Source organism: Myotis daubentonii, chromosome 1, assembly GCF_963259705.1.
Source record: "Myotis daubentonii chromosome 1, mMyoDau2.1, whole genome shotgun sequence".
In the NCBI taxonomy this organism is placed as follows: Eukaryota; Metazoa; Chordata; class Mammalia; order Chiroptera; family Vespertilionidae; genus Myotis; species Myotis daubentonii.
The window spans coordinates 135,328,045-135,348,798 of record NC_081840.1 but is presented as its reverse complement, the minus strand read 5'-3'; the positions used below and the strand labels follow the sequence as shown (position 1 = coordinate 135,348,798).

The 20,754-nt window shown below is 37.4% G+C and overlaps 1 protein-coding gene across 2 annotated transcripts in view; it reads right to left on the bottom strand.

The window, feature by feature from the left end:
• PLXDC2 (plexin domain containing 2) overlaps positions 1-20,754 on the bottom strand; it is a 425,945-nt gene that overhangs the window by 34,326 nt on the left and 370,865 nt on the right. For both annotated transcript variants that reach the window (XM_059660677.1, XM_059660673.1), the window contains 2 exons: positions 19,668-19,818; positions 18,221-18,259 (listed from right to left, as the gene is read on the bottom strand). In XM_059660677.1, coding sequence (XP_059516660.1) covers positions 18,221-18,259; positions 19,668-19,818 — 190 coding nt within the window. The remainder of the gene's footprint in view (positions 1-18,220; positions 18,260-19,667; positions 19,819-20,754) is intronic.

The window sequence follows — 20,754 nt, the reverse complement described above, 5'->3', positions numbered from 1 at the left end:
ATTAAAGTTATATTTATAATTGTGTTATAATTTATAGTTCAATAAGCAAGATCAATAGCCTTTGTTCTAAAAGTACTTCAGAAAATCTAAAACTCTAACTATATAATAACCTTAACTTTTATTTTTCTCATTAAACCACTGGCCCTTTTACGTATGGGAAAATTGATTACTTTTAGAAAACTCCTCTTTCATTTTCTTGTGGAAATTTTAAATTGAAGAGTATTAGACATGTTTTTTGTGACTATACAGGCATTTTCAGAAAGTCTGCATAAGTTCAAAGGATAATTTTCAAAATCTGTCTTAAACTGAAATGCTCTTTAAAACTATAACAGATGGAGGCTAAATGACCCTCAAATAGTTTTATCACTATCTAAAGGGAACACACAGCATATAAAAATATCCTACTATGCCACAGAGCAATACAAATTTCTCTAATTCTTACTGAGATGATTTCCACCATAATACTCATTCTCAGAGAGGTATTTCTGAATTTCTAAAGTAATAACTTTCCAACTTAAAGTCAATCAACCAAATAAAAGTAATCTATAAAGTATTATCTTGTTCTAAAAGTCTGCAATCTTTGATGACTACACGGGCATCTAGAGATCTTTTTAAATTATGTGCAGCAGGTAACCGTATCTTAGTGCAAAATAAAACTGGTATTTTTGAGTGAGAAAATTCATTAAGAGTCATAGAAGTTTTAGAACAGGGATTCCTAATAATTTCGTTACCAATTTATGTCTTTGTTATTTTCACCATTTGCCTCTATGTTTTAATGATTTTTTGTCTATTAAATCTCATTCAATAAGCACCAATTTCTTTTTAAAAAAATTTTAATACAAAAAATATGACTGCCTATCAGAATGTGTGGTGAATGCTAATAACAGAATTCTAGATAAATCAAAGGAACTTGACCTCCCCAATTTTCCCACCCTTCCTTTGATGTTGCTATTGTTTGTATTCTCTGCTTGAGATCCTTATTGTTATTCAGTAATCTTTCTCCAAATCAAATAAAGATTAAAACCCTAAAGCTTTCCCTTACCTAGCAGAAATTCATTAGTGAAAGAATGTAAAATGTAAAGAGTAATTCATTCTATAAAAAGCCATTTACTGGGAGAATTCTGGGAAGACGGCAGTAAAGTATCAGGACTCTGTCTCTCCACCTAGATAACAATTGCACTGGCAGAATCTGTCTAAGACAGTGATTTTCAAACAGTGTGCTGGGGCACGCACACTGATGTGCCACAAGAATTTTTAAAACATTCAACACCTGACTATTTAGTCAGGGACACTTGACTTCTTTTCCCTTAGATTGTTAAATTAAAAATAATGACAACAGTCAATACAACAACAGTCATCTGGTGTGAATGAATCAAAACTATATATATATACTTTTTCAGAGTGGCAAAAATATATTTTTTGGTGTGCCATGGCATTTTAGTAATTAGTTTATGTGTACCATGAGATGAAGAAGGTTGGAAATCGCTGGTCTCCCATAGCTATTTTGGAACTCTGGACTATATTGAAGGCCTTCAACTTACCAGGTAAGGCTTAGCCTTAGACTATAAATTGTGGTTAATTTCAGTCAATTTCAGCTCTTAGCACAGTAGTAGCCACCTATTCTTCACCCCTGAACCATGTGACAGGCAGCTGTGCATGTGTATTGATCACTGATTGGTGCTTCTGATCACAGAGGTGCACACAGAAAGACAGGCAGTCATTGTTGTTGCACCTCCCCCATGATTGCAAGCCTCTTCCCCTTTGGTTGACTGAATTCCAAGGGATTTAAAGATCCAGCATTCTTCTGCCCTGGCAAGTGTGGCTGAGTTTGCTGGGCATCATACTGTGCACTGAAAGGTTGCTGGTTCGATTGCAGGTCAGGGCACATACCCAGGTTGCAGGCTTGATCCCCAGAAGGGGGTGTGTAGGAGGCAGCCAATTGATATTTCTCTATATATATTTCCTCTCTCTCTCTCTAAAGTCAATAAAAAAAACATTAAAAAAGATAAAAAGAGGCATCAAGCTTCTTATTGCTTCCCCTTTTACTTTTGTCATTTTCCCCTTTTTGGAGCCAGATATGAACAAGTAGAACACTCAAAAACAACTATGTATAAGGGGAAAATTTAAAAGTGACAGTGCACACCCAGAGAAAGGCTCAGAATAGACTTGAGAAGACCTTAAGTTTACACTTCAAGCTGAACCTCAATACAGAGACAGCCTGCAGCAATAAAAACACAACACAACAAAACAATAACCAAACCTAGCAAACCCTGAGGTAGGAAAATAATTTGATTCCCAGAGTTACCACATTATTAGGTTCAAATGTCCAGTTTCAAACAAAAATTCACAGAAAGGTGTGGTTCATTCAAAGAGAAAACAATCAATAGAAACGGTCCCTGAAATAGAATCTATTAGAAGCTGGGAGAATACTCAGAAAGGTCAGGAGGGACCCAGACTTTTATTCCACACCAAGGATTATCTTAATGCTCTTTCACTTATACCCAAAAGCCAAACAACATCCTCACCTCCACACAGGACAATTAAAATATTTAGCCTTTTTAGCTTTATATTGTGTATTCAAATAAGAGGAATTAATGATATAGGACAAGACACCATAAAGTAGAGCCTCAAAGCCACAAAAACAAGTATATACATATACTTGAAAAGTCTATCAAATCGAGGCCTTCTTTGTACTATGTTGAAGACATTTTAAAACATAAATCATGCACAGAAATGGAATAGTATCAAATATAATATGCTCTCATCTGATGAGACTTTCAAGTTTCTAGTTTTTACTACTTTATAAGATGCAGATCAATATTTAGACACAAAGAGGACTGCGAGAATTATCAAATGTATCAAAGCAATCTGCTGTGTGGGGATAGTTTTAGTTATGATGATAGAAAAAACAACAGCTTTAAAAGGCATTAAGTACAGATTAGATAATATTTAAGATCTTACGTAAATGTGTTTAATTTGTTGCATTCCAAGAAAAGTTTATGACTTGTTGATAAGAGGAAAGATTTTAAAAAAAGAAAGAAAGAAGATAGGAGGAAAGAGAAGAAAGTTTGATATGTTTCTTTAAAGTGTAACATTTAATTTTAAACCTCTATGTCTTCTTGTTATTTCTGTGACTGACATTTTTCAAGGTTTAAGGCACATAGCATTGATATTCTGTTAAAAGTACAATTCTTCAGTATGATAAAAAGATTTTTATACATTGCTAAAGTGATCTGTGCCCACTATTAAATCTTGCCAATAACTTAAGTCCAGAAATAAAATAAAACTAAAATACAAATGCTCCTTGTCTGAAATTTTATTCACTTTAGAACTAACTCTTTCCTTGGCTTTAAAAAGAAACACCACAGCCCATAAATTCTGCTTTGTATTAATGTCCTTTGGGGGACCAACAGGCTTTGGACAAAGTCTTGCACAAACTTGTTCAAAATTCATAAATCTTATGCAGATAATGTCAAAATGTTCTTTTTAAAAGATAAGTAAAGTTAAACTATAAATGCTCAAAATGTTAGTGTTCCATTTTTGGCTTAAACACACACACACACACAGACACAGGACATTCCCTATGGAATATTACCTAACCCATTTATAAGCTAAAGCATGTAATGGAAGAAAATCAAGTGATACAATTTTTCAATAAATTAACTTTCCTTTTAAAGTTTCCCTTGTAACTGATCTCATTTTGTAGCTCATATATTTTTCCTCTTAGCTCTTTTAGCTTTTCTACAGCCATGATAATTTAGTGTTTCTCCTGATGTTTTATGCATTCTCTTATTTTTTTAAATCCTCACCCCAGGAAAAGGTTTTTATTAATGAGAGAGAGAGAGAGAGAGAGAGAGAGAGAGAGAGAGAGAGAGAGAGAAACACTGATGTGAAAGAGAAACAATCAGTTGCCTCTTGTACATGCCCTGACTGAAAGTCAAATCCAGGACACTTTAGTGCACAGGATGACACTCTAGTCAATTGAGCCACTGGCCAGGGCTATTCTCTTATTTTTCATAATTCTCTTAGTTCTTTCAGCTTCTTAATCATGGTCTTATTACTTTTTTGGGTGCTTACCAATCTGTCAATATTATGTAGGCAGTAGGGTACCTTGAAATATTATACAAGCTATACCTAATCCACAATATGTTTCACTGTGACAACACATTCATGATTCACATTATGACATCTCCATAGGAGAGATTTGGGTAAGTACTGTGAAAAGATGTTACAATGAGTGCAAAAGACACAGCTAAGTGCATTATGTATGGCGAGAGCAATAGCTCGCAGGAGCAGCTGGCCCAGACTCTCTTTTGCAGCCTGTGCTACTACATGGCAACTGTGAAATTTCATTCAGGGAAACTTCTGGGCTAAAGGAGCTTAAGGTATGACAATCTTTTAAAACAATAATCCATTGCTTTTTATCTTAGAAAAATGATGCTAAATAAAATTACCATGAAATCATATTAAAAGAAATTCTTGATTCCATCAAAATGAGGGATTTTGGAGAGCAGCCACAGCCCAGCATGCCTCTGGCCCCATTATATGATCAGAGCTCTCATACAGCGCATATCTGAGCACCTAAGAGCAAAGGGTTCATAGTATGATGGCTACACAAAACCAAAAATAAACCTCTGGAGTAATCCCTTATCATTTTTCATTTCTTATGTGTATGTACTACTTTTAAAAAGTAATATATCTATGCCTCCAATATTTTCTGCAACCAAGCTCTTTAAAAGACCTACTTTTTAAAGTTTTCCTAACATCAGCATTCTATACAAAGTTGTCTTGTTTCTATATTTAAAAATACATTAAAATTATTTTTGAAAAAATAAATCTTTACCTAAAACAATCCACAGAAAAGAAATCCTAGTACCTAATTCTCCAGAAAAAAAATAAAATAAATAAAGAATTTTGTGGAAACAGTTTCTCTTTTAATTTTATGCCAAACCCTTGCAGTGGTTAAGAAATTAGGGCTTTAAATTACAGAAAAAATCTTAGAGAGTTTCCTAATGAGCATATTCACAGTGCTTTTGGAATACCAGAAATACGGTTGGAAAAATACTTTCAAGATGCAAGGGTACAGAGTGACTCTAAGCCACCAAGTCACTTATGTAAAGAGTCCATTTATAGACAAACTTCTGATTATAACAATGAATGCTTACTTTCTTATCAAATCCACAAGGTTTTCTGAACAGGGAGGAAGAATCCTCTTTAATACCTCCTATCAATGGAAAGATAGATGTGTGTCCAATCTGCTCAGCTAACATGGAAGCTTCGTACCTCCTAGGTCAATATGAAGCTTTCTTGAAATTATTCATGGAAATGGGATTCATTCTCCTGCTGAAATTTAAGTGAATGTTGGTTGGAAGCAAGGACATCTCAATGAATAGTTTTTTATATTGGAAAGATCAAGATCTATCCCACTTGCACCTGCTCCGAATACCTGCCCCTAGAAAAACAGGCCACCAAAATCCTTATGGGGTCAACTATCCCAGAGCCCAGCAATAACTAGGAAGTTGGATATGAACCTGCAGCCAAAATGTGAAAAAAAAAAAATCCCAGTGGCCAGGGCTCATAGTGTCAGTAAGCTATGTAAATAAAATTGACCTTATGGCGATTATCCATAAGCAGCTTCTTTTGAAAACTGCTGAATATTAAACCAATGGCTCTGGTACCTGAGATTATGTTAGAAATTAATGAAAACCTTTGGGCTTCCTAAGGAAGCATGGGCTAATTTAGTTGCTGTAGATACCAATCTGGCCAGTGTGTGCCTCAGGGTTGAAACTTTAGTTCTTGATGTCCTTAACCCCCATAAAATGCTTTTGTTATTTGCTGTGGTTTGATGTATACAATCCCCAGGAGGGTAAATGGGCAGGGCCACATGAATGTGCTCTGTATCTCAAGGAGACAATCAGAAACTGGAAAAAAAAAATTGAGCAGAGCCTGGAATTTCATTTTAGTTTGTGTTACCAGAACTAATAAAATATATCAAGGGCAGAAAGAAAATACTGAAACCGCTGAGAACCAGTTTTGCAGGCTATTTATATTTCACAGCCTAGTATCAATACTGGCAAAACGTGGCTCAGATAATGACCCTAACAGGGACAGAATACACTCGCCTGCCTGGGAAGAAAGATGCTATAAAATTCTATTTGACATAATTGCCTGCCTCGTGGGTCCTGGAATATCAAGTTTCCTGAAACATGAAGTGCCATACGTTGAACGTGGGATAGACTATGATTAGGAGGTGAGCACTAGTCTCAGCCTAACCCTTCCCATCAAATCAGCTGTGTACATGGCCCCACTCACAGGTATGCAGAGCTCCCCTAAGCTTGACATTTGGAAGGGCTTTGCTCTCAAAGTCTTGGGGGATGAGATAGGAGGGGCCACAGGCTCATTGGACTCCTTGATTTGGCAATTGGTGCTGCTGTGTTCTCTGAGATCCTGCCTGGCTTTAATAGGGGGAGATGGCAGACAAATGGCTGCATAGTTGACTGAGCAACCTCTGGAGCAATCCTCCCTGCAGGCCAGGATGGCCAGGGGAGCACAGCGCCTGCTCTGACACCAGAGCATTTGGTGGTGTAGCCCTGTATGTCCCGTATGAACTATGTGACCCCAGACAAATGAGTTAAGTCTGCGCTTCTAGTACTTCATGTGTACAATGGGATTATAATCATTCTTTCATTACAGGGTGCTTTAAGGATTACGTTATATAAGTAGGCAAAGCCCTTAGAAGAGTGCCTGGTGGTATATAGAAACAGCCCAATAATTGCTAAATAATTTTATCATTATTAGTAACTACGCAGGGTGTAGTTAAAACATGAATCAAATAATCAGAAGTGTTAAGTTTTGTGCATACTGATTAGAGAAGGTGCTTTGCTGTCACTTTCTCTCTTTTTCTTTTTCTTGAGGTAAATTTTGGTTCCTTGAAATACACAGATCTTAAGTGAATAGTTCAACAAATTTTTATAACAGTAAATACCAAAGTAACCATTAGCCAAATCAGAACACTTCCGTGGCCTCAGAAAGTTCCCTTTTCCTGTTTCCGGTCAATGTTTACCACGCCCTACCACACCCCACCATGGGCAACCACTGTGCTGATTTCTACTATTGTAGATTAATTTCACCTGCATGGAATTTCATATAAATTAACTACTCTATGCACTTTGTCATGCATATTTTAAAAAATGTATCTGTGTCACTGCATGTACCACTAGTTTTATTTTCTTTCTGATGAATAGTAAGTCCATTGTGTGCATATACTCAATTTATTTATTATTTCACCACTGAACATTTGGATTCTTTTCCGGTATTGGTAATATGAATACAGTTGCTATGAATATTCTTGTAAATATTTTTGTGAATGTGTTTCTCTTGGATGAATTTTTAGAGGTAGAATTTATGGCTGAAAAGGAAGATATGTTTAAATTTGTAAGAAACTGCCACTTTCTAGTTACTGTATCTTCAATATCAGTGTCATGTCTTTTTAGTTTTAGTCACATGAATTTGTTCATTGAGGTTTTGGTTGGGTGCCTTTTTATTACTAACTAGAGGCCCAGTGCACAAAATTCATGCACTGGGGGGAGGGTATATGTGTATGTGTGTGTGTTTGTGTGTGTGTACCTTAGCCTGGCCTCTGCCCTCTCGCAGACATCCCTCTCACAGTCTGGGCTCTCACAGTCCAGGATTCCTTGCTCCTTACCGCCTGCGTGCAGCAGAGGCCGGAGAGACTCCCACTACCCATCACTGCACTCGCCAGCTGTGAGCCCTCCTTCTGGCTGAGCAGCGCTCCCCAACAGTGGGAGCACACTGACCACCAGGGGGCAGCTCCTGCATTGAGCGTCTGCCCCCTGGTGGTCAGTGTGCATCATAGCGACCTGTCATTCCGTGTTCAGTCGATTTGCATATTAGGGTTTTATTATATAGGATTTTCAAGAGTACTGATATTTTCTGGATAGAAGTCTTTTGTATTTGCAATATGTATATTGTAAGTATTATTTTTCTCTTCATTTTATTAACAGAAGTTTGATGAACAAAAGTTTTCAATTTTGATAAATTTATCAATTTTTAAAACAGTCTTTTTAGGGGCTATTAAATTTATTAAAACTTTCAAAGAACCAACTTTTGACTGTATTAATATTCTCTATCATTTGCTTATTTTGTATTTCTTTTTCTTTTTTTTTTCTACTCATCTTGTTTCCTTCCTTGTACTTATTTTGGGCTTAATGCTCATTTTCTTAGACTTCTTAAATGCAGGCATGGGTCATTATTTTAAATCTTCTTTTTTCCCATATACGTGTTTAGAACTATACATTTCTTTCTTAGTACTTTCTAACAGCATCCCACAAATTTTGGTTTGTTGTATCCATTATCATTCAGCTGCAATGTTTGCTAATTTTCCTTACAATTTCTTCTTTGATCCCTATATTATTTAGAAGTGATTTTACCTGTCACATATTTGAGATTTTTCCAGATATCATATCATTACCGATACTTGTTTGATTCTTTTTATAAAGAATATAGTCTATAAAACTAATATTTTGAAATTTAAGATATATTTATAGTTTAGTATGTGGTCTATTTTGGTGACCATGTAAATGTATACTTGAAAAAAAATCTATATTCTGTAGTTGTAAGGAACAGAGCTCTGAAATATCAACCAGAATAAGGTGGTTGACATTGTTGTTTAAATCTATATACTTTCTAATTTTATTATTTGTTGGCCCAATTTTTTAATGTTGTAATATCTTCCTGATGAACTGACCTTGCTATCATTTTAATACTTTCTACTCTTTTCTTCTGTTGATACTCTTTGACCTTAAGTCTATGTAATCTGTATTTATATTGCCACTCTATTATTAGGTTTTCATATATTTTTTCATCATTTTACCTTCAAGCATTTTATGTCTTTATGCTTCATATTCATCTCTTATACAGTAGATAACTGGGTCTTGCTTTTGAAAAAGTCAATCTGATAATCTATGCTTTTAACTGGAGTGTTTATTATTTTTACAGTTAATACACTTATTGAGATAACTGTATTTGGATCTACCACTTACTATTTGTTTTCTTTGTGTCCAACATGTGGCCCATTTTTATTCCACTCTTGCCTTCTTTAGGTTAAACAAATATTTCTTAGAATCCCATTTACACTTAGCTCTGCATTTTTGTATTTTTTTTCTTTAATGGCTGCTGAGCATTATGTTAACATATGTTAAAATTATAGAGGGGATGAGCACAGAAAGGAAAGAAGGTATTGATGAGAGAGGGATGTAGTAAACTATTTAGCTGATGACAAATGGAAAATGTATTGGTATTGAGAGCTACTTCTTGGAACCACATGTGTACTTCTTAAGAACTTCTGCTAAATAATTTTCTATGGTCTATGTTCTATCAGCAAGATAAATACTATAAATCAACATGAAGGGAAACAGTGGATTCCAATGTGATTTTTCTTTATCTTTGTCTATGTCGGGTAACAATTTTTTAAACTTTACATTGGACAATGAAACTGCAATTTTTGCAGGTAAAAAAATGATAAAAAGGAAATTAGCAATTCCACATGGTGCAACAAAATACAGAAAGTGTAACTATCTTTATCAAAATAAATGATTGCAACAGATAAACTATACAAATTTTCACATATATTGAAATGATTTGCAAGATATGACAGACATAATGCTTTTGGGGCCCCTGCCTCTGCTGAGTGAGCTGTGCTCTTTACATGTAGACAGAGGTAATTTCTTGTTGCCACTAATTCAAATTTTGTTTGAGGGGAGTCATGAGGTACAGGTAAGGACCAATGATGCACTCAGAGTAAGATATGTCATTCTTATGGGACTCTGGAGAAAGAAATCCAGAGTTCATTGAATTCTTGATATGCTAAGTGTGGTCTGTGAACTGGTGGTACCTGCATTACCTGAGAGCATGTGAGAGATGCAGTGCAAAGGTTGGGCTCCACCCAGAACTCCTACAGCAGACACTGCATTTCAACAAGACCCCTCTCTTCCCCCAATGATTCCGATGCTCATACTATTTCGGAGGCATTGCATCACACCACTAGCTCACAGTTGACTTCCCATGGGAGTCCCCCAGGGGCTTAAGATATTGCTGCCTGGATCCCAGCTCCAGGGTCCAGTTTAACCGGGCTAGAGGACCGTCTGAGCACTGGGGGTGTTATAAGCTGGAATAATAAAATTAGATGAGAATAAGCAGGTGATTTCAATGTACAGAGAAACTTGAGAACCACTACTCTGGAGACCATTTTTTTTGAGAGAAATCTTTAATCCTTGGGGATATTAAAAATAACATTCTGAAGTATGGCATATACATACTTAGAATAGAGTCAGTGCTGCCATGAAAAGTAGTCAAACAGAGCAAAAGATAAAACCAAATGACAAGATGATTACGTTTTTTAGAAATGGAAAGCAATAGATATTCAATAGCCTGTCAAAAGGAAAGAACAGTTTCCCTTCGCTTACAAGACTGTGACCTGTGCTGAAGAAGTAGATGAAAACACACACACACAACAACAAGGGGAGACAGGTAGAAGAAATGAAAGATAGGTTGCTTTTATTATTTATGTATTAAAATAAAAAAATAATTCGACTGAATGATAAATGAAACACTAGACACTTGGTCTGTCACTACAGACTAGGTCATAAAAATATACTTAGAAATGTTCTAGTGAAAAAGTCAGAATAATGTTCTAACATTTTCTCTTTGAATAAAAAGTCTTATGATATATTCAGAAATGAAAAACTAAACAACAGTAGCAAAAATTAAACCAGCCATTCCATAGTAGCTCATCAAAGTATATCTGTTTTAGCTCTTTGAAATCACTTTGCAGGCTTGTACCTAAAATTAATTTAATTGTGTTCTGCAAACTGCCTCAATGTAGCTATTTCAGCATCTCTTTGATAGAGATACCACATTCTGTCTAAAGAATGCAGCCTTTTAGAATCCAGGTTTAGTAAAATTCCTAGAAATAAGAAGAGATGACAAATGCAGCACCACCTGCATAATACAGCTGCCTAGAGTGCTGACACTATTTAAATATTAGTAGCAATGAAGAACGTAGAGTCAAAACTTATTTTTCACTTAACTTTATCAAAGGGAAGAACCATTAGAGGAACCAAGAGAGAATGCAGCTTTTGGTACTTGGATAAATCTCAACCAATGAATTTTAAGTAATAAAATAAAATCACCGGATTTTAGAGCCAGAAATCATTTAAACATCTGCAGTACAGAGGAATGGCACAATTCAATTTGCTAAATTGAATTGAAATGGGTTGAAGATTTTACTTTTCAATTAAAAGAACTTGCCATTGATTTAGTTTTCAAAAATCTGTAATCCTGGATATCATTTTGTGCACTTTGCATAGGTCATTCCTTTCAAATGGAACTCTTCTAATAAGGTTTTGCTCAGAACTAGAAATACAAAGATGTGTTTTCTTAATCCCCCCCGCCACCACCCCAATTACAGTTGACCTTCAATATGGTGTTTGTTTCAGTTGTACAGCTTAGTGGTTAGACATTTAAATATCAAGATGTGGCTTTATTTATTTATTTATTTATTTTTAAATATATTTCTTTATTGATTTCAGAAAGAAAGGAAGGGAGAGGGAGAGATAGAAACATCAATGATAAGAGAGAATCATCAATCGGCTGCCTCCTGTACACCCCCCACTGGAGACTGAGCCCGAAACTTGGGCATGAGCCCTTGGCTGGAATCGAACCTGGGACCCTTCTAATGCTCTATCCACTGAGCCAAACCGGCTAGGGCTCAAGCTGTGGTTTTAAATGCTTATAACTATTGTGCACATTTATATAACAAGAAGATGTGATTTTCAATGCCCACATATATTCAAAGAATACATTATAGATACCTCTTAATGGTGAATTAAGTTTGAATTTCTAGAGGAACCAAGTAGGCTGAAAGAACTTTAAATAAGGTTTTCAACACAAACTACAGAGAAGCCCTGTAGTTTGGAGGCCACATGCCAGTGATGCAGCCACTATTCAATTACACAAGAGAATCAACCGATTGTGATTTTCACAGAAAGGATAAAGTGGAAACGAATGCATACTTACATGTGAAAAGGAAATTTCATTTTCAAGCACTTATAAGTATAATCCATTGTTACCAAAAAGGACACAGAATATAATAGGTGCTCATCAAACACCTTATACTGACATTTCCCATGTGAAATTTCATTGTAAGAGACCTGAATTATAAGGGGCCAGCAATACTGTGAGGTTGTTAAGGACTTGAACTGTGCACCAAGGTTAAATAGATTCACATCCCAGCTCTGCTACATACCAGCCAGGTAATGCACCCGTTCTGTGCCTTCATTTCCTCAGTTATAAAATGGAAATGAAAAACAGGACCAACCCATAGAGGTATTAGATAAATTAAGTGAGGTATATATGCACAGTATTTAGAATAGTGCCTAGAACATAGTAAACACTCAATAAATATTTTTTCTCTCTTCTTTTTCGCCTCCTCCCCCTCCTTACCCCCTCCTCTAATTTCTCTACTTTCTCTTCCTCTTCTGTTTTTCACATGAATAAGGGACAGGTATACTAATTGACTTCACTTATGTATTATTCTAAACTTAATACTATAAATATGCAACCGGTAATATTTTAGTTGGAGATATGTAATACTTAGAATGGTTCTTCTGAGTTTTTGTATTCAGCCACTAACAATAGTCAATTAATACTATATCTTATGAAGGGACCTGTGCTCATTAGATATCATTCTTTTTGTTCACATTTTTTTCATGTTCTTTTCTTCAAGTTACCTACAGAGGTTAGAATGCCCACTCAACCCTGAAGGATGATAAAAACTTTTCAATCAAAGCACTAGTCTGAAACTTCCAGAGGCTCTGCCTAGACCTGTTCTAAAGGTAGCAGGAAACTCAGTACACAATGGAAGATTCACCAGGAGCGATTTAGCCGCCTGTAACTCAGTGTGGGCCCTGTCAATGGGAAACTCTGTTGTGTGCTTTCGGGGTCTAGCTGCTCAGAGGTATTTTATGCTTGGATATCAAAGATGAAAGAAAACTCCTGGAAAGTGAATGTATAATCATGTCAGCTGTGGATTCCACGAAGAAAATCAACTACTTTAACCACAGACATGTCCTAGAAACACTCAGAGCCAAGGTAATCTCACACCTAAAGGATGAGATATGTAAAGACAGTCACTGGTTTCTAGCTACATATTGACTACTTTTCCAGAAAAGTGCAGACCTCTAAATTAAAAGACTTTTTTTCTTTATTTTAGTTGTTGATATTCTTACAGATGTTCCCTCCCTTATTCTCCTCCACCCAGCTCTCACTCTCCCTTCCCTCTGGCCATTACCACACTGTTATCTGTATCTATGGGTTACGCCTGTATATGTTCTTTGGCTAAACTAGAAAGTTCAATCAAGAACTAAAAGGTGTTAAATGTCTTTGCAACAATATATAGCAATTTACAAAAATGTATTAGCTTGCATTAAAAAATTCTCAATAAATGTGAGAAAACATTTAAATCAGGCTTCCTTTTTATTATTAGCTCAATTTTGCAAAATGTTAAGCTGGAGGGTGATGGAGAAAACAATTCTGAGCTCTTTTTTTCAACACATTTAATTAACTAATGAAGTTAGATTTAAATTGGCAACTCTTCCTGCATCTCCATATTCCATAAAGTAAAAAGCAATGCTAGCATGCTATCCTGATGAAGATGCTATAAAACATAATCTGTGATTTTTATTAAACACTGTTTTGAAAGAAAATTTATCTTAATACTGATCAGGCTAGTCTGCTCTAACCGTATTTTTAGGAAAACTATTTTATAAACAACACTAGAGATGAAGAGAGTTCCAGTAAACAGACATAATTAAACTCTCATTGTGATATTTTAAAATTCTGATGGACACCTGCTGCATATCAATGATCTCAGTATCACCTGGAAATCCAAGTACACTGTTCTAGCAGAACAAAAAGTGAAAAAGGCCTCCATTTAAATGTTCAAACTTACTTAACTTGGTTTCTCAGCGTCATAAGGCAGTTCTAATGTCCTGAATTAAAAACATCTCCAGTTTTATGATTCCTTGCTGCTTTAAACAATACTAACGAATGTCTTTGGAATAATTGGCAATATTCTAGGAACCTATTTCCCAATGTGTGCTTGACAAAAAATGGAGTCTATGAGATGCTACTTATAAAAAGATTTTATGACCAAATGAGAAATGCTAGCTGCTCCATCTTTATTACCATCTCAGTTTCCTTAGAATACATGCTCTCTGAAAGCAAAGAACTTGTCTAAGTTTTGGTCTCTGCCATAGCCCCAAGCCTGCAACAATGCCTCCACACGAGCAGTGTTCAGCAGGAATACATGAAAATGAATGAGCAAATGAACATTAAAAGCCCTGAACGATTCTCCAGCCAAAACCACTTTCATTTTTTTCTCACCCAGAGTACCTCACACATATTTAAACATAGGAATCTTTTGTTTATTCTGATAGCATTATAGAATATTTTATTTAAAAAAGAAGAGAAAAGAGAGCATAGAGAGTATTGTAATACACAAACATGTCACCACTACCCCTATGTAGATTTAAATGTTACAAATACAACAGAAGCCCCTTGGGAGCCCTCCTCGATATCAGTCATCTCATGCTACACATCTTCCTCAAATGAGGTACTCCCAACATTAGGATTTATACTCACATGGGATTTACTAACATCCCACTTTGAAAAATCCTGAACTGAGAGAATGCTAGAGTTCCTTTAAACACTAAGATTTAAATTTATTTCTCAATAGTATATAGTTTGCAAATGGTCAGCTGTAAAGCTATCCATTTACTCCATTAATACAACAATGAGTAAAAAATAAATGAAATAACACTGATATAGAAGCAAGACAATGGACAACTGATATAATAATGACAAATATAAAGAGGATAAGTAGCTTACTTTGTATGTAATTAAACCGATATGAAATATCTACACTAATAAAAGAGAAACATGGTAATTAGTGTCACTCCGCTACCCTTCCCATTGGCTAATACCCCTGTCACTCACAGAGTAGGGCCGAGATATGCAAATTAACTGGCAGCCAAGATGGCGGCCGGCAGCCAGGCAGCTGATGCGAACAGGGAGGCTTGCTTGCTTCAGTGAAGGAGAACTCCAATGTTCCCCGCCTGACTTGCCGGCCTCTCAGCTGCAACTCTAAGCAACTATGTTGCGAATAAAGAAGCTAAAAAAACCCCCAGAAACCTGCTTTACTCAGCCGGGCTTCAGCCAGCTGGACCGCAACATTGTATCAAATACAGATGGTAAACAAAGGCCAGAAACCTGTTTTCAGCAGCCAAGGCCTCAGAGCTAAAGCTGGCCCAGAATAAAATTTAAAAAAAAAAGAAAAAAAGGAGCTGTTGGGAGCTTCAGTCCCAGCCTGAAAACAGCCTTCAGCCCTTCAGCCAGACTGGCCAGGCACCCCAGTGGGGACCCCCACCCTGAAGGGTGTGTGACCAGCTGCAAACAGCCATCATCCCCTCAGCCAGACTGGCCAGGCACCCCAGTGGGGACCCCAACGCTGATCCAGGACACACTTCAGGGCAAACCAGCCAGCCCCACCCATGCACCAGGCCTCTATTCTATATAGTAAAAGGGTAATATGCCTCCCAGCACCGGGATCAGCGGAGCTGAGAGGCCTCCCGGCACCGGGATCAGAGTGACAGGGGGCAGTGCCCAAACCCCCTGATCGCCCTGCAGCTCTGTGTGTGACAGGGTGCGGCGTCCCAACCCCCCCTCCCCCCATGGGCCCTGCTCTGTGTGTGACAGGGTAGAGCCATAACCTCCCCATCGGCCCTGCCCTGAGTATGAGAGTGGCGGTGCCCCAACCACCTGATCGGCCCTGCTCTGTGGGTGATAGAGGGCGGCGCCTCAACCCCCCCCCGACCCCTCACGGGCCCTGCTCTGTGTGTGATGGGGTAGAGTCATAACTTCCCCATCTTCCCTGCCCTGAGTGTGACAGTAGCGGCGCCCCAACCCCCTGATCGGCCCTGCTCTGTGGGTGATAGAGGGCGGCACCCCAACCCCCTGATCCACCCTGCTCTGTGTGTGACGGGGGGCGGTGCCCCAACTCCCCTATCGGCCCTACTCTCTGAGTGACAGGGGGGAGCTCCTCAACCCCCTGATCGGCCCTGCTCTGTGCATGACAGGGGGGAGCTTCCCAACCCCCTGATTGACCCTGCTCTGTGCATGACAGGGTATGGAGCCCCAACCCCCCTGATGGGCCCTGCTCTGTGCATGACAGGGGGTGGCGCCGCAACCTCCCCATCAACCCTGCCTTGAGTGTGACGGGGCGGTGCCCCAACCCCCCAATTGGTCCTACCCTGAGCGTGACTGAGGGTGGCATCGCAACCTCCCAATCTGCCCTTCTCTGTGCATGACAGGGGAATGCTCCCCAACTCCCCAATTGGCCCTGCTCTGAGCCCAACCAGGGGCTGCACCTAGGGATTGGGCCTGCCCTCTGCCACCTGGGAGCAGGCCTAAGCCAGCAGGTCATTATCTCCCGAGGGGTCCCAGACTGCAAGGGGGCACAGGCCAGTCTGAGGGACACCCCCTTCCCCTGAGTGCACAAATTTTTGTGCACCAGGCCTCTAGTCCTATATAATAAAAGCCTTATATGCAAATCAACCAAACAATGGAACCACTGGTCGCTATGACGTGTGCTGACCACCAGGGGGCAGACCCTCAATGTAGGAGCTGCCCCCTGGTGGTCAGTGTGCTCCCACAGGGGAAGCGCTGCTCAGCCAGAAGGAGGGCTCAGTGCAGCAGCTATGGTGGGAGTCTCTCCTGCTTCTGGGGCAGCACTAAGCCATCAGTCAGACATCCCCTGAGGGCTCCTGGACTGCGAGATTGCGCAGGCTGGGCAGAGGGATCCCCCGAGTGTACGGATTCCGTGCACCAGGCCTCTAGTAAATATATATATTAGGTCACTGTACACATACTTAAGAAAACATAGATATATTTGCAACTTAACCTAGACTAAGTAATTTAGGAGCCATCTGTACAGTTATAGAGAAAAATATCCTAACAATTTTGACATACTCACAAAATCACCTGGGGCTACACAAGTAAAACTGTGTCTAGATCAATATTACAGCAGGCCACATTTACATAATAGATGCTGCTAAGAAGAGGAGGAGACCCTTTTCCTGAGCTAAATAAACAGTTACTAATAAAGAATCTCTTTTAAGATCCAGCATACTATGATAAAGAAACACAATGAGCTAACAAAGTTTAATAAGGAAAACCTATTTTTAAAATTTTAGTCAATATTTTTTACAGCCTTGTTTTGGTAAAACCTCTCTTCCTCAAATTTTCAAGTACCATTACAGATATTTCTAAATTGACTTAGACACACTTTAAGTATGCTCTAGCTAAATGTTCTCTTGCATATTTAATTTTTGTGTCTTGCTTCAGATAAAAGATTAAAAGACCTAACACAATATATTTCCACATTGTTTTATTTCTTAATTTTATTTAAAAAGGATATTGAATATTCAATTTAGTGAAAGAAAAGCACACACAATTGAACTTAATACCTGCTCTGGGTAGAAAATCACATACGCAATTAAATCAAGAATCGGAGCAGGGGTGGAGAACGGCCAGCCCGCAGACTTTAAAAGGCCCTCAAAATCATTTGGTCTGGCCCTACCATGGCATTAGGGGTGAGTTAATTAAATATTTGGCCAAATATAGCAGGCTAATTTTTAAGCTGATGATTTTGAACGGCCTGAGAATGATGTTATAAATCTCCAAATGGCCCTTGGCAGAAAAAAAGGTTCCCCACCCCTGAACTGAGCAACAGTGAATAGGAGATGGGCCGGGTGTTTTAGCCTTAATCCTCTCCATCTTAATCCTTGCTATTATCCCAGTACTACATACACCAAAACAATGAAGCACAGCATACACAGTTTTCATTGGTCATTTGTGCCTTGTAGTTTTCATAGTAGAAGGACTGGAATTTCTTTCTACTCTTGAAACCATTTTACTTTTCAAGCCAACACATTAAATTCTTCTCTTGTAAAATACCAACAGAAAGTGAAATGTAACCTCACTCTTTATTTAGAAGCTCCAAAGCCTTTTCTTGGATTAAAATGAATGAAATGGATTAGTATCCAAAATATGTATATACAAGAGAAAAAGTGTTAATTCCTACCTCCATTATCTTTTAGATGCAGTGCTATCTTGGTATCATCTGAAAGAGAAACTCAAAGTTATTACAACAGAAAAAAACTAAAAGTACATAAATCTCAGGAGCAATAATTGTACAGTAATGTTTTAATGATACTAATGTTTTAATGATAATGTGAATAGATTTTAACACTTTAGTAAGTTAATTTCTTGTTCAATGAGAGCAAGTCCTAGCTTACATGATGTAGTACTAAAATTTCTTCATGAAATCAAGACTTAATCGAGTATTATATAATTCTTAAGATCTGTGAGAAAAGTACATTGTTATAAATGTAACCTAAAATACATGTATTTTTAATTTTCAAAAACGAGTAATTGTAATAAGACTTTATAGTATGACTTTTTTTATTCATTAAAAATTAAGATCAAGAAAATTTCAAATTAATTGTAGTAATGATTTGCCAATATTTACAAATTTAACTTCAAAAGTTAAATGCTTATTCATTGCTAATCAATATATCCAACTTCACATGAAAAATATCTTGACTTTAATGGATAAAATGTAGATCATACTTTTTTTTATTTCAGTGGTTATATTTTATTTTATAGGGTAGGATTCAAATTGTAGGAATATTTCACAGGGTAGGATTCAAATTGGAAAAATATTTTCACAGGCTATATTCAACCTAAATAATTTGGATTAAAATAAATATAACATTGGTGTTAAATATCTAAATAAATGTCTTTAATAGTTGTCCTCTTCCTCACTATTACTTTATTCCAGTTAATTTTTGACATCCAAGTAAATTTCAATGAATAGCAAAGGCTTCAAGTTTAATTCCTTATTCAAGTGAAAGCAAGGCTTAGTACAGTAAAGAAGTGAGACCATTTTTCTCCCCTCAGAGCTTACTTTTGGCGAACTAGTCTCACATTTCTCTTTAGTGGTACCATCCAGAATATTCACAAATTTGACTAATATTCCTCTTCCCCCAGTGAATTGTGTCCATGCATTAATGGACTCTGGCATGTCTCTCTTCCCTGGCAGAGGCGATGTTTCCCACGGGTAATTTCTGTGACAGTTATAGTGCCCTCTACAGGGTATGGACCAACATATTGTATTGATTGTGTTCAGGCAAATATTAGAATTGCAGATGAGTAGAATTACGTATTGTTCAGAATCCAAAGTCAATGCATATTTTATATAAATTTGCCTTCATATCCTGTGTCTAAAATGTGGAATTCAGTTACTTCCAAGTTTAGCAATACGAGAGGAAGTCTATACTTCTTTTCTAGGGAGGACAAGCAAGCCACTATTGAAAGGCAAAGTACATTAAAAGAATCCCAGCACATATTTTCATTCCATAATAATTTTGTCTTTTCCCCTTTAGAAGTCCAGTTTGCTAAAATAAATAAATAAATAAAAATTCCCTCTAGAGAACAACTCCAGTCCATGTCACACCCTGAGTTTGCACCTTCTGTGGGCAGGCTGGTGGGCAGCTGGGACGTTGCTGCTCTTCTGGTGGTTGTTAAGAACCTAAATAGTACAGTAGTTGCTTGCATGGTTGTGGTGGTCTGAGAAGAACTTTCCACTGGCTCCACAGTCTCACACATCTTCTCTTTTGACTAATAAGAGAAACAAATGGGAAAGCAATTTAAGAGTGATCGTATGTTATTTAAAATTACATCTAAGAAATGGGTCTGTAAATCCCAAGAGACTCGAATCAACATGAGGGCTACATTTTTTTACAAGACTATATTTAGGGATTTGTTAATTTACAAAGTATGTAAAATAGACGAGAGAATAAATTGGATGTAAAAAAGCATTTCCATCTTTGGATATTTGATTTCATCATTTTCTGCTGATAACCTTTCTGTTTACATAATACTGCTGTTAATCTTGCTTTAAATTTTATATCAGTATATGTGTAAAAGACATGATGTCAAAAAGGAAAAGGTTATGCAAGAAGAAAAACATCTCCATGAAGATAAGGTTTAAAACATACTTAGGTATGTGAAGAAAAAATGCATTCTCTCCATATCAAACTGATAATGACAAATTCTAAAAATTTGGTGACTGCTCCATACTACTACTATTTTAACAAGAATCCCCCACAGATTGAATGGATATTTAAAATGTGTTTCCCTTTGTGAAATATTGAAACCACCCAAGTGAAGGATTGAGCAACCCTCATCTATCACTTAACCTATCATTTCCCTAGCAGAGCTTTACTGGGGACACCAGGGAAAGGTACACGTTGTATTTTTCACCTATAGTCCATGAAAATAAATCCTATACCCTTCACCAGTAGCAATATTCAACATTCAAACTTTTATGATTTGGAAGTTGGTGTCTCTCCCCACCTCTTTGTGCTTCAAAGAACTCCATCCTTCAGATGGGCCTTGAGGAAACAGATGATAACTATTCTGACATGGAAGGCACTCCTCCCACATTTGAATTTATTACTAAATAAATACTTCTCTTGTCACTAGTGAAGTAAATGCACTTTATTACTGCTTAGAATGAGTTCCTGAGATGGCTTCCTTTTCACTAATTGGATA